The sequence below is a fragment of the Lepidochelys kempii genome, chromosome 11, assembly GCF_965140285.1.
Source record: "Lepidochelys kempii isolate rLepKem1 chromosome 11, rLepKem1.hap1, whole genome shotgun sequence".
Taxonomy (NCBI): domain Eukaryota; kingdom Metazoa; phylum Chordata; order Testudines; family Cheloniidae; genus Lepidochelys; species Lepidochelys kempii.
Window position 1 is genome coordinate 31,729,805 of NC_136390.1, and position 18,805 is coordinate 31,748,609.

The following is an 18,805-nucleotide window of genomic DNA, read 5'->3' on the forward strand; positions in this document are numbered from 1 at the left end:
AGCCCCCAACTAAAACCTCTCCAGTGCATCATCAAGGATCTACAACCTATCCTGAAAGACGATCCCTTACTCTCACAGACCTTGGGAGACAGGCCAGTCCTCGCTTACAGACAGCCCCCCAACCTGAAGCAAATACTCACCAGCAACTACACACCACACAACAAAAACACCAATCCAGGAACCAAACCCTGCTACAAACCCCAGTGCCAACTCTGTCCACATATCTATTCCAGGGACACCATCATAGGACCTAACCACATCAGCCACACCATCAAGGACTCGTTCACCTGCACATCTACCAATGTGATATATGCCATCATGTGCCAGCAATGCCCCTCTGCCATGTACACTGGCCAAACCGGACAGTCTCTATGCAAAAGAATAAATGGACACAAAACTGACATCAGAAATCATAACATGCAAAAACCAGCAGGAGAACACTTCAATCTCTCTGGTCACTCAATAACAGACCTAAAAGTGGCAATTCTTCAACAAAAAAACTTCAAAAACAGACTCCAACGTGAAGCTACAGAACTGGAATTAATTTGCAAACTGGATCCCATCAGATTAGGCCTGAATAAAGACTGGGAGTGGTTGGTCATTACAAAACCTAAACTTAATTTCCCCAATACTAATTTCTCCATACTGTTACTCACACCTTTTTGTCAACTGTCTGTAATAGGCCATTCTCTTACCACTTCAAAAGTTATTTTTCCTCCCTTGGTATCCTGCTGTTAATTGATTTATCTCGTTAGACTGACCTCAGACTTGGTAAAGCAACCCCCATCCTTTCATGTATTTATACCTGCTCCTGTATTTTCACTCCATACATCTGATGAAGTGGGTTCTAACCCATGAAAGCTTATGCCCAAATAAATTTGTTAGTCTCTAAAGTGCCACAAGGACTCCTCGTTATGTTAGTCCCTACTTTATTAAAGAGTCAAATCTAATTCTTCTTGCAAGGCAGTATAAATCACAGTTTCTAGACAATTTTTATGTAGTTTCTTTGTGCTGTAGTACATACAAGTGGCCTAATACTGTTTTGTAAAAATACAGCAAACTGCATGAAGAAAAGTCAATCTGAAGTATCATATAATTGCTGACACCTAATCAGATAACTAATGCAAGCAAAAATATTAAAACTGTACATCTCTCTTTAACCAAAAGGTGATATCCAGTTTCACCATGTCAAAAAGATAAACTACTGAATGGACTTTCTAAATATATTTATCTGCTCCAGATAAAAACTAAGGGATCTATTTCATGGAGTAAGACCCTACCAATATTGGGTGAAGATGGAGAAAAATGATTGATTAGAGGAATAGTTAAGGTGGAACTGTGTCATCGTCATCAAAAGCCTTTTTGGAGACATTTTAACCTTGATGTACCAGTCACAAGCATGGTGGTAGCTCAGAGAGTTACTGCCACCAAGAAAATATACTTTCTTGTATGTAACCAATGCCAATATGATTCAACTGATTTAACCAAGTATGTTTGGAACATACAGTAGAACGCCAGAGTAATGATCCCCTCGGGAACAGAGGTTGTTCCTAACTCTGAAATGTTCGTAACTCTAAACAAAATGTTATGGTGGTTCTTTCAAAAGTTTACAACTGAACATTGACTTAATACAGTTTTGAAACTTTACTATGCAGAAGAAAAATGCTGCTTTTAACCATCTTAATTTAAATGAAACAAGCACAGAAATAGTTTCCTTACCTTGTCAAATCTTTTTTTTAAAAAAAACTTTCCCTTTATTTTTTTAGTAGTATATGTTTAACACAATAGTGTACTGAATTTGCGCTTTTTTTGCGGCTCTCTGCTGCTGCATGATTGTGTACTTCCGATTCCAAAGGAGGTGTGTGGTTGACCAGTCAGTTCAGAACTCTGGTGTTCGTAACTCTGAGGTTCTACTGTATTGATATCCCAAAATAATGTGGTTATTCTAGCAGAATATTTTAACTCAATCTTAAAAAAACTTCAACAGGTTTAAAAAAAAAAAGACTGAAATAGCAGCCAATTGAACTTTGAGGCTCATTTATCTGTAAACCAGCTCTGAAAAATGTAAAAGGAATGTAATGAGGACATTTTGGCCAGAAGAGAACAATCTAGCCTAGGCCTGCCCTTTTAAACTCAAGAAAGTAAATTCAATCTGTATCTCTGTAACTAGCTGGCAGGTTCCAGAAACCTGTACAGAAAGGCAGTGCTCGTCTGAGTTACCCTAAACTCTAGTGCTAGAACCATGCATAAAGTGTACTCATGCTGGCAAAAGGATCTTGCTAACTTAGATCAAGACATAAGAGGATTTTGGGCTGTTGCTCTGAGTAGAGACAACTAAGGACTAGGACAGAGGAGGTCCGACAGTCTAAGTTGATAATATCCCTATATTACTAAAGTTCTGCAGGAGGTCCAAAAGGAGCGGAAAACATTCCATTTGAAATCAGTTAAACCACTAATGTCAGTCAAGTTACTTTTGTACATAACTGTTTGCAAGATTAGTATCACAGCTTGTATCTGTGCAGACAGACAGATTTAATTTTTCAGTAAATAACCTTACCTGAGGCAGAGAAATGCATAGGAATGTCTACACTGCAACTAAAAACCCTTGGCTGGCCTGTGCCAGCTGACTCGGGCTTGCAGGGCTTGGGCTAAGGGGCTGTTTTATTGTAGTGTAGAATTCGGGGCTCAGGCTGGAGCCCAGGCTTTAAGACCTGCGAGGTGGGAGGGTCCCAGAGCTTGGGCTGCAGCCCGATCCCAGAAGTCTACACTGCTATGAAACAGCCCCTTATCCAGAGCCCTGCGAGCTTGCGTCAGCTCGCACAGGCCAGCTGTGGGTTTTTAGTTGCAGTGTAGACATACCCTCAGAGCCTCATTTACAGACCTTCAGCTCTGCAGGATCTTCCTTCCTTGTAGACTTTGTAAAACCTGCAATTCCAAAGTCTTAATTCAAAAAATTTATACGGCCATAAACAGGCCACTCAGGCCTGGCTCACACACTGCATTGGGCTGCCTATGCCCCAGTGCAGAGCATGTGCTGGGGGTGGGGTCATAGGAAATTCTGCTATGATCATTCTGGTTTGCATTGCAAATCGCAGGCTACCCTGGGGAGGCTGCTCTAACACTATGGCTATCTGAGTTACACTGGGTGCTGTTTTGGCCCCCAGAGTAGCCCACAACTGGAAAGACACAAAAAGTGGTTTAAATAAACTTTTTCCTGCTCCCCGCCCACACTCTGGGTTGCACATTCTAAGCTGCACTTCCAGGAGTACAGCATAGAATCTCAAATACTGGATTTCCCTTTTATTCCTTGAAGACAAAAAACAACGGAAGGAAATTAAATTAAAAATAAAATTAAATGTAACATAAATGTTTCAAAGACATATGTTCAAAGGTTAGGAAAAGAAAAAAATAAAGTTATCGCAGTAAATTTTACTTGGTAACCTTGGATAAGTGCTGTCTGGAATAGAGTTTTTTCATGAACTGCACCAACTTCATAGAGAGTTAAACTCAATCCTGTGCAGAGAGCCAACCCAGGGCCTATGAACCACTTACGCTCATTTTGGGGGCTTAAGTGGTTCATAAGCCTCGTGCTGGTCCTCTACACAGGATTGAAACTAAAAGGAACAGCAACAGAAGGAAAAAAGGGTCCCAACTCAGAGAAATTAATGACTATCCACTTCCAAATGTCAACAGATTCTACTGTGTCATTTAATATGTTAATGATCATATTGTCAGAAGTACAAAACACAAAGGGTGTGTAATGTGGCAGAGATCATGTTACTGTGAAAACCTTAACTTTTTCATTCCTTGATTGCGGAAGGATTGCTTTTGTAATGTGTTATATTAATGTAATTTTATGTAGCTTAATTGTATATCTAAATACTATGCACAGGAAACAAAATCACCTGTTGCCTGAGGGCTTCAAGACGTCTCTCTCTTTCTTCTTTCTCATGGGCTTCTTGAAGGGACAGTTCTTTTCTCTCCATCAGGCGTTTTTCCAACAGTTCTTGTCTAAACTTAACCCTGTACAACAGAGCATATATATATATATATATATATATATATATATATATATGATGAAAACATTGGGCAAGTTGTATCAAACTGTGGTTTCAACGTTTCTGCTTGAAAACCAGGGTGAAATTCTTTATCTCTGTTTCATGAATAATATGAGGTTTCCTCAAAACATCTGAAACTAACTCATTTAACTATTTTACCAGAGTTTAAAGAATGGATAATTATCCATGAATATTCTCACAATTATCAGAACACATTTATGGATGCTAATTTTTGTCCAATATTCTCTATAATGTATTATTTTTCTTCCATTTTCTTCACTAACAACCTTAAAAGAAATGCACTCTGACATCCAGACATGACAGCAAAAACATGACTCTCCCTATCCTTCCTCTTTCCATTCAATAAATAGGCAAGACCTCTAATCTTGCTTCTTGTAGAAGTAAGTAAAGCTACTGATTGTATTGCCCTAAAACAGCAGAAACCTGCTTTGTCTTTTTGCATGAGGTAGCCTTTTCCCTCCCCTTTATTCATTGGACAGACAGACACCCCCCCCTCTTCCTCAAAACTTTTAACTTCCTTTTGGGATATGCAGTAGGAAGCACTGCAAAAAAAAGTGGGGATTTTTAATACTTTTACTCTTAGAAAAAGAAAGAGTTTATTAAACTCAAAGGAGAGCGTAACTTGTAGTGTAAATTGCAAGGATTTGGAACAAGCAGCCAGTTAACCAGGCAGTTACAAAAGACCATGGCTGCAATGATCCCAGAGCAATTAACAGGACAAACTGGTATGACCCAAGAAGATGGTACAATATTACTCAAGGATGCACAAGACACTCTCTAAATTTGTTTCAGAGTGGTAGCCGTGTTAGTCTGTATCAGCAAAAATAACGAGGAGTCCTTGTGGCACCTTAGAGTCTAACACATTTATTTGGGCATTATTTGTTTATTTGGACAAATTTGTTCTTGTTGTTCCTGTATTTTAAATAGGTTCAGACTCACAACACAGGCCTTGGCAATATTTTTGTTTCAAGGTGAAAGCCTAATCTACTTAGTGAGATGACATGAAAATCTCTTAATAAAAATTCAGAATTTTCATTTTTTTATGAAAAATGGCAAATGATAAAATTAGCATTTTATTGAAAGCCTTTCATGCAGCTTTAAATGCTTGCACTACCATACGGTTTCTAAAATTATCCAGTGCTATTAAAAATGAGGCTCAATGACCTGGAAGTTGCCAGGAACTACCAAATTAAAAACTTAAGAGACATGTATCAAGGCCTGATTTTTAAGTGACTTGTCCCTACTGTAGTCATTTACACATGTATAAAGTGAGTGTGAAACACTATCACAGCAGAATGCAAAATTCATGTAAGACTCTACCATTCACTTTGCACAGGTGTAAATTATTACATAATGTGCAAAGCAGTGGAGAATCAGGCCCAAAGTTTCTGTTTCTTGTTTTCTGACCAAGCAAGGGCTGAAAGTGTTGAAGAAGTGGCACTCCTAGCTCATGAGAAGAAGAAAGAAGAAATATTTTCATGATCATATTATCTTGAGAAGATCATCATGTTGTTCATGCTGTCCAGTCAGGAGCAGCATTAACAAAGATCTTTAGCTTCCTGGTCAGAGGATAACAGTAGAGATATGAAAGCTACATACACAACAGGGAGGAGTTTTAATATGTAAATATATTCTCAGTTGCAAATAGTATACCAAGTTTAGAACAGCTTAATAAATATTTTATAGTTGGCTTTAAGTGTTTCACTTCTGCTGTAACTTCACAGTATCCACATGATACTGTAGTATTTTTGTTATACTTAACATTTTAACTACTGTTATTTCAAAGTAAACTTTAATTTTACAGCAAAACATTTTAATGTTTTAATACTCAATTTTGACTTCAATAAAATAGTAAATAACAATTTAGTAAATAACAATTTTAATAAGCAACAAGCTGACAAATGAGATTAGCTAATTAGTTTCAGCGGAGCTACCTCTTGAAGTATTGTGGGTACACACTTATGTAATTTCTGATAAGCATAATTTCATTAAAATTCTGTTTTCAGACACTGTCATAACTATTCAAGAGGAAAAAACTAACATGCTTATTATAAAAGTTTTAACAGCACTTTTGAAAATGTTTGTAACACATGTTTTAACACAGACTATAATCAGTTATTGTTTGTTACTGTGATTAGTATAAATATGTCATGTATACTGTGGGTACATGTAGTGTTTATACAAAAGGATGTAGCTCAGAAGATGTTTCCATATCTGACACTCACTTTTATGACCTTGCCAAGTCCTTGGATATCTGGCCCTAAAATACATCACATGTCGGGCCAGGTATTCCATAAGTAGCCCCTTGCTAGCATCCATAAAATTTATGGGCCAAATCTTCAACTGGTGTAAATTGTCAACTGAAGTCAATGGAGGTATGACAATTTACATGAGCTGAGGATTCGGCCCGATGTGTGTACAGGGAAATCGGTACAGTATTTGCACATACAAGTACCCATTTGCACTTTCAATGGACCAAATGCTGATACCCTTGTTGATACTGAGTAACCCATTGCTCCACAAGTGGTTCCTATTGGTTTCAATGGGACTACTTGTGGAGAACGATACTATTCAATGTCTACAAGCATAACCTACCCCATTTATCTCACATGTATATGCAAATGCAGGTTTTGTCTGGGCAAATGTGGGTATGCAACTCAGTCTCCACTTGAACATTTTTCTTATTAGGTTTCTGTATTTATGGTGGGAGTCTCTCTCATTGTGGGATAGTTACCCTTCAACAGACTATTATTTACAAAAAGAAGCTACAATCTTCCTTAAAAAATTAAATAAGACTATTAAAGTTTAGTAGTCAGTAGCTGTGCACTATTGTTCTATAATCTCTTTCACATTCCTTTACTTTCCGGTCTTTTTAGAGCATTTGTGTAGAATGAACATCAAAAGTTTAAAGAAAAGGAGTACTTGTGGCACCTTAGAGACTAACCAATTTATTTGAGCATGAGCTTTCGTGAGCTACAGCTCACTTCATCGGATGCATACTGTGGAAACTGCAGCAGACTTTATATACACACAGAGAATATGAAACAATACTTCCTCCCACCCCACTGTCCTGCTGGTAATAGCTTATCTAAAGTGATCATCAAGTTGGGCCATTTCCAGCACAAATCCAGGTTTTCTCACCCTCCACCCCCCCACACAAATTCACTCTCCTGCTGGTGATAGCCCATCCAAAGTGACAACTCTCTACACAATGTGCATGATAATCAAGTTGGGCCATTTCCTGCACAAATCCAGGTTCTCTCACCCCCTCACAAAAACCACACACACAAACTCACTATCCTGCTGGTAATAGCTCATCCAAAGTGACCACTCTCCCTACAATGTGCATGATAATCAAGGTGGGCCATTTCCAGCACAAATCCAGGTTTTCTCACCCCCCCGCCCCACAAACTCACTCTCCTGCTGGTAATAGCTCATCCAAACTGACCACTCTCCAAGTTTAAATCCAAGTTAAACCAGAACATCTGGCGGGGGGGGGGGGGGTAGGAAAAAACAAGGGGAAATAGGCTACCTTGCAAAATGACTTAGCCACTCCCAGTCTCTATTTAAGCCTAAATTAATAGTATCCAATTTGCAAATGAATTCCAATTCAGCAGTTTCTCGCTGGAGTCTGGATTTGAAGTTTTTTTGTTTTAAGATAGCGACCTTCATGTCTGTGATTGCGTGACCAGAGAGATTGAAGTGTTCTCCGACTGGTTTATGAATGTTATAATTCTTGACATCTGATTTGTGTCCATTTATTCTTTTACGTAGAGACTGTCCAGTTAGACCAATGTAAATGGCAATGGGGCATTGCTGGCACATGATGGCATATATCACATTGGTGGATGTGCAGGTGAACGAGCCTCTGATAGTGTGGCTGATGTTATTAGGCCCTGTGATGGTGTCCCCTGAATAGATATGTGGGCACAGTTGGCAACGGGCTTTGTTGCAAGGATAAGTTCCTGGGTTAGTGGTTTTGTTGTGTGGTATGTGGTTGTTGGTGAGTATTTGCTTCAGGTTGCGGGGCTGTCTGTAGGCAAGGACTGGCCTGTCTCCGAAGATTTGTGAGAGTGTTGGGTCATCCTTTGGGATAGGTTGTAGATCCTTAATAATGCGTTGGAGGGGTTATTATAACATTCATTCATCAAGCCCAACTTGATGATCACTTTAGATAAGCTATTACCAGCAGGACAGTGGGGTGGGAGGAGGTATTGTTTCATATTCTCTGTGTGTATATAAAGTCTGCTGCAGTTTCCACGGTATGCATCCGATGAAGTGAGCTGCAGCTCACGAAAGCTCATGCTCAAATAAATTGGTTAGTCTCTAAGGTGCCACAAGTACTCCTTTTCTTTTTGCGAATACAGACTAACACGGCTGTTACTCTGAAACCTATCAAAAGTTTAGAGCTTCAAACAATGAATGATTCAGCAGTCTGCTGCAGTGAATTACACTTTGATTTTCTATCAGAACAGAAAACTATCAAACGAGGTACGAATAATTGACACTACCCCACAACATGGATTTTTTAAAAGTTTTAAATAGTACAGCAATAATTTTACATTTCTTCATAAAGTCAGAAATTGTAACCTCAATAAGCGTCAAAAGTGAAGTACTTAGTCTTTAAGAGGAAAAATATCTTATTTACAGTCAGATTCACTGGCACTCTCTGGTAATGCAAAGCAGCTATAAATCTGGTTTACCTCATGCTTTGCAATACAAGCAGCTACAGCACACAAGTAAACCCCTGGAATATAGTCGTAACATGGTACAGGATCATCCACGTTTGAGATGAAAAAGACTGATCTAGCCCTTCTCCCTCTCAATGATAATTTCATAGGCCCTGTTATCCAATTTTAACTTTAATTCAGAAAACTTTAGTTTTAAATACTTTTCCCATCCCATTTGCCTGCTCCTATTTTCATGTCTTCTTCTTTGCCACCTCTTGTATTTAGAATAGCCAGACAATTCGTGTATGCCAAACACCTTTCCTGTCCTCCTTAAAAATCTACTGAAAATCCATTAGATCAGCAAAACATGTCACCTATAATGACCACTATGTCTGTCTAGTACTGTATTGCTCTGTATTGTCCCCATTCTTAGTTTTTTAAAGCCCAATCCTACAAAGACTCTAGGACTACTCCTGCTTATAATTAAGCACATACCTAAGTCTTCACAGCATTGTGACCCTTAACTGTAAACTCACTGGGACATGTATTTCATTTTAGCTTGGCGTACTTACACTGTAGAGTGCCAGGCAGCACACATGCGGCACTACAGGACCTAACAACAGTAACACCTCTCTTTCCTTCTTTGATTAATGTTAGTGAAGAAGTCTGAAGAGGAAAAGAACTACACAATTCCAAAGAATGAGTATCCTCAACAAAGAGTAAGTAATTTTTCCTTTCCTTACACTGTTTTATCATGTATAGTATGACAAGTCTGGTAAACATAAAGTTGAGCATTTACTTACTTTTGATTCATAATCTCACCTCTATTATTTCTTTACTGAATTGTGCCATTTGTTTATTTGGTATGTTATTAGCATAATCCTTTCCTACTGTATGATGCTATATAACCTAATAGCTATAGCTTTTAAAAACACATTAGAAAATAACTCATGCACTGCTTATGTATCTTTTGTAATGGATAGTAAATTGCTCATAAATACAAGGATTAGATTCTGGTATGTTGTGTGGCTGTTTTATACTGCACTATCACTGGAATCAGGCTGCATCACTGACATAGTTGGCCTTAGCAGGATCACCTCATTGTACAGCAGTCCTCGTATAGCACAGAGTCAACACAACAGCTTCTACACATCCACCTTCTTGCTGTTTTGTTTTTTAACTACTGCTGGAAAACAGAATACAGCCTCTCTGCCCTTGACCCTTAAATAGCCTCAGGCAATAATTTCAACTGGATCTCAATCTCAAACATTCATGGCCTTAGGTAAAGCACAAGATTAATGGCTTCAGTGCAGTCAATTAAATGAAAAGCCATTGCAGGTGTGTTAAAGAGGCGGCAAATAAATATACATAAGTAAAGAACACTGAGGATGTGGAACAGAGGACAGAATGGTTCTCATACTGTGACAGACTGACAATATCCTGCATGAAATTTATTGAAATAAAACTAATTCAGTACGGTTTAACTTAACATCTTTGGAGTTCATTGTATTGAAAATGCAATTGAATGTTATTGTGGAATTGTATGAATTTCCATGGAAAGGGTAAATAGGAGAACAGCAGGGGGGTAATTTGGCAAATTCACTCAGGTTTTAGCATCTCCAGAGAAGCCACCGCTGTGGAAGGTGAACATATACTAATTCAAATTGGATTCCCCAGGAACCAACAGACAAAGAAAGGGGGTTTTAGATAAATAGCCTTGTTTTAAACTGGCTCCTGGCTTTCTTCCTGTTCCAGAAAACGGACAGGACCCTGGTCCACAGAGGGCCCCAATCCTCAGGGCAAAGTTGTCTATACTATCAAACTAATAAATTGCAATGCATGTCAGACATATTTTCTTTTCTCATTTTGAACTATACTGGTTCCAAATTGTGGAGAAACTATAAACAAGATGCTCTTTTTTCTATATGTTGAAAATGCTAAAATAATTCTTTTTGGATGGGGAAATCCACCCAGATCTACTGAAAACCTCTCTTTGGAGTGGTATAGTATCATATATGAACACAATAAATATCAAGATTCATATTGTTAATAGTCTTTACATACGTAACATTGTAAGTCTAGCATAATGACAGGTTTCAGAGTAACAGCCGTGTTAGTCTGTATTCGCAAAAAGAAAAGGAGTACTTGTGGCACCTTAGAGACTAACCAATTTATTTGAGCATAAGCTTTTGTGAGCTCCAGCTCATGCATCTGATGAAGTGAGTTGTAGCTCACGAAAGCTTATGGTCAAATAAATTGGTTAGTCTCTAAGGTGCCACAAGTAGTCCTTTTCTTATTGTAAGTCTAAATTTTCAAAAGTAGCTGGTAATTTTGAGTGTCTTAATTCTTGGGCATCCAACTTGAAACACCTTAAAAGGCTATCACCTTGACTTTCAGAGTGTTGGGGCTCAACATTTTCTGAAAATCAGACACTTCCCCCTTTTTGAGTGCCTAAAAAAAAATGCCCCAAAAATCAAAGTATACAAAATCACTAGTCATTACATTTTGAAAATGTAAGCCACAAGTATGTATACGTTAAATAATGTATCTTTAAGGCAGGAAATCAATTCTATATAAATGTCTCCCATTACCTGTCTCTCAAATAGATTAGAAATAGTTCTATGAGATGGAGGAATGAAAGGTGTCATCTACATGAAACTACAATGGAGTCAAAGGACTCAGTTATAAATTGTTGAATCCTGTTCTAGTTGCAACAATTTGCAGTTCGCACCAGTATAAAGCCTTGTATAATATGGTTTAGTTCATATGTAGACACAAATTGGGCCAGGGAACTGTGTTGCTATTGTGTTCCATAATCCGGTTGTAACTATATGGCAGGACAGGGTTCCATTGCATAATGGGAAAGAAAAAAAAGAACAATCAATTTATCCCAAATTTGAGGCAATTGAGCAAATCGGATCAGGAATAGTTACTCATTCTTGCCTGTTGATCATCTATTCACTTTTCAAGGTTTTTTGTTTTGTTTTGTTTGTTTTAATACCTTTCTTTATCTTTAGTTGCTTGTTCAATCATTAATTTCTTCAGTTCTGCCAGACGATGTAGATCTTTCTCTTCCATTTCTTGCCACTTGCGTTGTTTTTCAGCCCAGTATATTCTCACCTGGAGTTTGTATGAATGAAATATACAGATTAAAACAACAGAACACTTATAAACCAAGATACAGGCCAGCAAAGCAAGAGTAATGCCAGGGAAAACCTGACATCTTGGGTTTTGTAATAATATGTATATTTTAGAAAAGCATATTTGCCTACTTAGGAAATATTAACAAACTACACTCTAAACATGAAGCTGCAAAAACTGCTTTTGCGATGTAGTAGGAGCAGAAGAGAGTTTGTGGGAACCCCCCATTCATGAAGAGAAAAATTTCCAACTGGTATGTTTCCTTTCTTTTTCCATCCTATCCAACAACAGCAACTACAGACAGCATTATTGCTCCCCCTACCAGGGAGCAAGGAAATAAAATACATGGCAATCAGAGCACCTCATTCCAGTTTGTATCAAGTATAGCTCCAAGTGGCAGTCCTCCAGGGAAGGAGCAAGGAACATAGGATGAGAACTACGACAAACAGAATTACCAGTGAGTAATTTTTTCTTGTTACTATGGCCCTCTTCATCTGTTCTACCCAGCAATAGCAATTACAGAAAACAGACATCCCATGAAATAACTAAAGAAGATGGATGGGCTTTCTTCAGATGCTTGGAGCGTCAGACATGTCCTCACTGACATTGATTTTGGTCTGACTGGTAATGCCAGATAAAGATGAAAGGAATAGACAACAGTCTTTCAAATTTAGGTACAGAACTGGAATTTCAATGATGCAGAAAATTCGCATGCTACTTACTGAATGAAAATCAGCTCTGTGTAAGCTTGAAAGCTGATCTCTTTCACCAACAGAAGTTGGTACAATAAAAGATATTACCTCATCCACCTTGCCTCGCTGAACAGCATTTAGTAACTTCGGATATATTATTTTGTCCTAGTCAAAGGCTAATAGGATAATGTCTGATCCACAGAGGTTTTTGTGTTCTACAGTCCATTGTTGCATTAACCATCAAGACCAGTGGTTTTCAAACTTTTTTCATTTGCGGACTCCTATAAAATTTCAAATGGAGATGCGGACCCCTTTGGAAATCTTAGACATAGTCTGCGGATCCCTGAAACCACTGTTCTATGGTAACACCAATCTTGAAAACCACTGTTCAATAGTAATAACAACCTTTCACAGACCCCTTAGACATTAAACTGAAATTAAAATTGTAAATATGTATCAATAATTTAATGAAGGAAAATTAATAAATCATAGAATCTTTATATAAACACACAACTGTCTGAAAACAAGGAAATTCAAAGTTAAGGGTACATTTTAAATAAAATTATTTTAAAATTATGGAAATACAGAGCTAAGGTATCCCAAATAACTTTAGCTTTGCTCTCTTGTGCACTTCACTGTGAGAACTCTCCATGTAAAGTTCATATGTATCTTATACTCTGAGGCTCCATGGGAGTGAACCTCAAAAGGGCTCCGATCTGCAGATATTCTGTGCATCAGCTGTGTACCAGAGTCCTGCTTCTGCACCACCTCAAGTGAATGGGAGTTTTGCTATGGACTTCAGTGCAAGCAAGAGCCAAGTTCTGTGTAGCTTGGGAACTCCACAAAACAGATTACACAAAAGAGCTCCAGTCATGGATCTTAGGAGCTCCACAGAATATCCATACAGCTTGGGACACAGACTTTTAGTTATTATATACATTTTTAAAGTCCTCATAACTAAAACATCTAAAATAAATGTTATTCATTTCAAAGTACATCAAGTCCCTGGATAAAGAGGAAGAAAATCTCTAAATTCACCCCTTCCCCTGCCCAATCCCCAGTGTGGAAGGCGCTAACTTAAAAAGGAAATAGTTTAGATGACCATTCCTTGCAACAGAACCTCTATGAAATGGCAATAAAAGTAATACATTATATGTCAAAGAAATACTCTAGTTTTAAGCTTTTGTAGAAGGCTCCAGTTTGCAATGGTTTTCAGGGCATCAGCCCCTTTAAAATGAGCAAAAAGAAAAGGAATACTTGTGGCACCTTAGAGACTAACCAATTTATTTGAGCATGAGCTTTCGTGAGCTACAGCTCACTTCATCGGATGCTGAAGTGAGCTGTAGCTCACGAAAGCTCATGCTCAAATAAATTGGTTAGTCTCTAAGGTGCCACAAGTACTCCTTTTCTTTTTGCGAATACAGACTAACACGGCTGTTACTCTGAAACCTTTAAAATGAGCTGTTCCATTTTTGCAAACAATCATTTAGGTGCTGTGGTTCAGGAAAAAGTAGATTTTCAGAAAATGTTGCTATTTCTGCTAGTTTCCTGCTCCGCAGGGTTAAAATTTAATAGCAAATCATAACTTTATTTAGGCCATTTTTATATGCACAATCTGAAACCAAGGACAACTGTACAACTCTGGTTATTAGAATATTTTTATTAATTATTAGCAAAAGATGTGATCCAATCTACCCAGTAACCCAACCACTCCTCCTGTGATATAGGAGAAAATAAAACTAGATGGCCAAAGCCACCAATAGAGACAACTTGTCAGACAATTCTGAAACGTCAATCAAAATTTCTTCATGTTGCATCCTGAACTAGCGGTAAACCACTGATACTAAAGACAGGTTTCAGAGTAGCAGCCGTGTTAGTCTGTATTCGCAAAAAGAAAAGGAGTACTTGTGACACCTTAGAGACTAATCAATTTATTTGAGCATAAGCTTTTGTGAGCTACAGCTCACTTCATCACTTCATCATGCAAAATGAGCATCCGATGAAGTGAGCTGTAGCTCACGAAAGCTTATGCTCAAATAAATTGGTTAGTCTCTAAGGTGTCACAAGTACTCCTGTTCTTTTTTTGATACTAAAGAGGCATTCAGGTGGCAGGGGATCAGAAAGCAAATACAATTTTTGTAATGGCTGGAAATTATACACATTTACCCCCTGAAAGGCTGTCTCGAAACTAGGAGCACTTTTCCTGACAAAGTTCTCCTAGTTTAAACACAACTGTATCATATTGGTATAGTAAAATCACTCCCCATGAATGAAACAAATTGGTATAAACACAGCTTTGTGTCTATACTAGGAGCTTCAGTTGGCACGTTATATGTCAGTCAGGGATCACACCTCTTCATACCTGTGACCAACAGTTATGCCAGCAGAAGTCTGTAGTTTAAAAAGACTAAACCAATACCTAAAAGCAATAATAACCTAGCCTCTGGGAAGAAATATCAGAAAACATCTGCCAGAGCCAATGTGAAAGAATGCAGGAATCGCACAGTATAGAGAATCTTGAAAAGTTCATCTTGTACATTTTTGAAATATGCTTAAAATATCTACAGATAATGACTAGAACATGCCTACACAGTGTATATATAATCCTGTCTCATCGAAGTCAAAGGCAAAACTTGTCTGGACTTAAACAGCACCAGGCTTTGGCTCAAAGTGCATATTTTACATGCTTATAAATATGACCTCATAACCATAATTGAAAATGACAAGTTCCCAGAATAAAAGAAAAAAGTTAAAGGATATGAGACAAGAGGGAAAACATTTTTTCAAGTGCTTTTGTCCCACTGTTACACTAACTGCATGCCAGTCTCTGTAGTCATTTCATTCATTCTATTTTTTTAGTGGCAGTGTGACTGAGGGAACAGGGTCTGGCAATAATTTAAATTTAATAGCAATGGAAAATCGATGAGAGAATTAAAGAGACAAATCCATGCTACCTCTATAACCAGCGAAGAAGGAAACTAGATACAGACTGTACATGGGCACAGCCTAACATCCACAGCAAAGAATGATGGCCATGCAAATCAAGTCCATCACCTCAACTAGTGAGGCGTGTCTAAGGAAGGGGAGATCAAAGTGGGCTTGGAGATAGGAAAGTGTGGAAACATCCCAGAGGTAAAGTCCTCATATGGGATACAAAGACTGGCACTTTCTCTAGGCAGCACTCTTGTTCAAATACTCCTGTGTGGAATGGTTGATATAGCCACACAGATATGATAATGAACTGTAGGTAAGAGATAAGGGGAAATTTCTTTGGACACAATAGGGAAAGGCTACGTCAGGCCTAAAGAGGAGTTGATAAGAGGACTTTCTAAAGATCTAGGATTTTCTTTTCTTTTCTTTTCTTTTCTTTGTAACTAAGCTAAAGGACCCCTACATCACTCAATTTTGTAAACCATTTCTTTTGCTTTACTACCATATTCTGTTTAGTTTTAATAAATCTTGTTTTCAAGAACATTACTGCAATATGGATAATGTCATGCAGATGGTCGGAAAGAGACAAGACTTCAAACATCTAAGTAGAGGTAGAGAAGGATAAGGCATTTCTGGAGCCGAACTCCCCCATTCATGCTCTCAGTCAGATGGGGCATGAACAGAGTTTATGTACATTCCCATTAAGGTATGTTACAAAGGACTATGACAGGTATTTACCTGGGGAGAAGCCTAAGGACAGAGGAGACATCAGTTGGCAAGGTACTATTTTTTCATTTTCCAGCCTTCACCACTGGCTGATCAACTGTTAACTTAAATCCTCCTTGGGGGCTGGGGTCCCTGGACTTCACTAAACCCTTCAAATACGCATCATGAAAATATTCTATTTTGAAACAATTCTGCCTATCTGATTTTGTGCCCCCCCACACTCATTGCTTTCAACAGATGTATACATAAAAACCTACTAGTCAGTGGCCCAATCCTGCAAGCATGTGAGCACCAACAGTCTCATAGAAGTTAATGGGACAGCTTATGTGAGTAAAGTTACTCATGTGCTGAAGGATCTGCAGGACCACCCTATAAACATTCATTTGCTCTTGCTGCTTATTGCTGACTTGAAATAATAATTATACATTTTTAATATAAAAATTCCACATAAATGTGATGTTAATCCTCTGAGTGTAAGATTTCAGAATGAGAAATAAGTAAAAAAATAGGTAAATTCTCAAAATCAAAAGGTTCCTGTTTTTGTATAAATTACATTAATAATAAAAACTAGTGTAGAAAAATATAGCTAGTATGTGACACATAAGCAGATTTTTCTATAAGCAGTAAAAAAAACTTATTCTCCAAAGTTTTTCCACAAAGTACTGTTTAGACTTTAGTTAGAACAATGTTATTTCCCCACAGAGAGACAAGGTAGGTGAGATAATATCTTTTATTGGACTAATTTCTGTTGGAGAGAGAGAGAAAAGCTTTCCAGCTTACACAAAGCTCTTCTTTACATCTGGGAAATTTATTCAGAGGATATGTTTACACTGCAGTTAGACACCGGTGGCTGGCCCGTGCCAGCTGACTCTGGCTCTGGGGTCTTTTAAGAGGCTGTTTCATTGCAATGTAGATGTTGAGGCTCAGGCTGCAGCCCGGGCTCTACGACCTTGAAAGTAGGAGGGTCCCAGAGCTTGGGCTGCAGCCCCAGCAGGAACATCTACACTGCAATGAAACAGCCCCTTAGCCAAAGTCCTGTGAGTTTGAGTCAGCTGGCATGAGCCAGCCACCAGTGTCTAATTGCAGTGTAAACATACCCAGAGTGTCACAGATAAATACAAGGTGGAACAGATTATTTAGCACTAGTAGTTAACACATATTTCAAGGGACTATTCAAGGTGAAGTGGCACGTTAACACCTCTCCAGTTAATGGGAAGGGGGAAAGCCGGGGAGTGATGGGGTGTTAACGGGGTTACAGATTGTAATAAACCATAATTCCAGTGTGCTATTCAGTCTATGATTTTTAGTGTCTAGTGACGTTATGAATTTAAGCTCCTAGGCTCATCTCTTGAAGGGGCTGTGCAGGTTTCCTTTGAGAAAATCCTTGACTGAGAGGTGTTAATGGGCCACTTCACGTTGAAATATGTGTTAACAACATATGCTAAACAATTATCTGTTCCATCTTGTATTTAGCTGTGACACTCCGAGTACATTTCCCAGATCTAAAGAAGAGCTCTGTGTAATCTCAAAAGCTTCTCTCTCTGTTGCCAACAGAAGCTGGTCCAAGCTCACCCACCTTGTCTCTCTAATATCCTGGGACCAATAAGGCTACAACACTGCATACATTTCCCAGTCAGTCAAACGATGTAGCACAATGTAAACATAGAGGTCTGCTGTCTTGAAAGAGGTAATGTGCACCTGTTCTTGGAAGCCTATTTGAAAGTTCCCTGTGTTGGTCTAAGTGCAGTGTGCTTAAACACTGTAGCCAATATATTGTGAGGCTCATTTGCTGCAATGCAGCATATCTTGCTGCAGCTTTGGTAGCTTCAGTGGTCTTTGCCATATTACTTGATAGCATAAATCTGTAAGACAGCTAGAAATGCAGTAGTTTCTCTGCACTGATTTTCCTTGCGTCTGTGTGTCAGCCACAGCGTATATGCCTATATTGTTGTCTTTTTAGAAAAATAAGAAAGTAGAATAATTGCTGCACAAGTACATGCAGCTTTAAAGCTGAAATGGGTATTAGCAACATTCCACTAACCACTTGCTAATCTCTGAACTAATAACAAAAAGACTATTTACAATAATATAAAGTATTGAGATTACTTAAAGCTTTTAAAAGCAATTAGACAATAAATCATTCAAATAGCACATTTTCCATACTTTTTCTTTTTCCTCTGCTTTCTGAATCATTTCCTTTTCTTTCTGTATCTTTTCTCTTTCATCTTCCTTTTCTTTACTTCTGACAGCTACAGCAGCTTCCAGTCTGGCTGTCTCCTCCTGGTGTGCTCTCCACTGTAGAACCTGAAATAAAAGATTGAGAAAGTCTTCCTGTTTAGTCAATCCCCTAACACGGTAAGTGTAACATTGTGGGCCTGAAAAACTGAATATAGTGAAGAAACACAAGTAGTCTGTTTATCAATCAGCAATGTACTGTTGTCATAAATATAAAGGGAAGGGTAACCACCTTTCTGTATACAGAACTATAAAATCCCTCCTGGCCAGAGGCAACATCCTGTTACCTGTAAAGGGTTAAGAAGCTCAGCTAACCTGGCTGGCACCTAAC

The 18,805-nt window shown here is 38.3% G+C and overlaps 1 protein-coding gene and 1 long non-coding RNA gene across 7 annotated transcripts in view; one reads left to right on the forward strand and one right to left on the reverse strand.

Moving 5' to 3' along the window:
• LOC140895559 (uncharacterized) overlaps positions 1–18,583 on the forward strand; it is a 30,200-nt gene extending 11,617 nt beyond the window's left edge. Inside the window, exons 2-3 of the long non-coding RNA XR_012154261.1 lie at positions 9,407–9,468; positions 18,489–18,583. This is a non-coding gene — a long non-coding RNA (uncharacterized LOC140895559). The remainder of the gene's footprint in view (positions 1–9,406; positions 9,469–18,488) is intronic.
• CCDC148 (coiled-coil domain containing 148) overlaps positions 1–18,805 on the reverse strand; it is a 171,516-nt gene that overhangs the window by 8,339 nt on the left and 144,372 nt on the right. For 5 of the 6 annotated variants that reach the window (XM_073305533.1, XM_078847929.1, XM_078847930.1 and 2 more), the window contains exons 11-13: positions 18,403–18,543; positions 11,751–11,869; positions 3,906–4,023 (exon numbers count right to left, since the gene is read on the reverse strand). In XM_073305533.1, coding sequence (XP_073161634.1) covers positions 3,906–4,023; positions 11,751–11,869; positions 18,403–18,543 — 378 coding nt within the window. The remainder of the gene's footprint in view (positions 1–3,905; positions 4,024–11,750; positions 11,870–18,402; positions 18,544–18,805) is intronic. The other variant, XM_078847931.1, reaches the window with a different exon arrangement.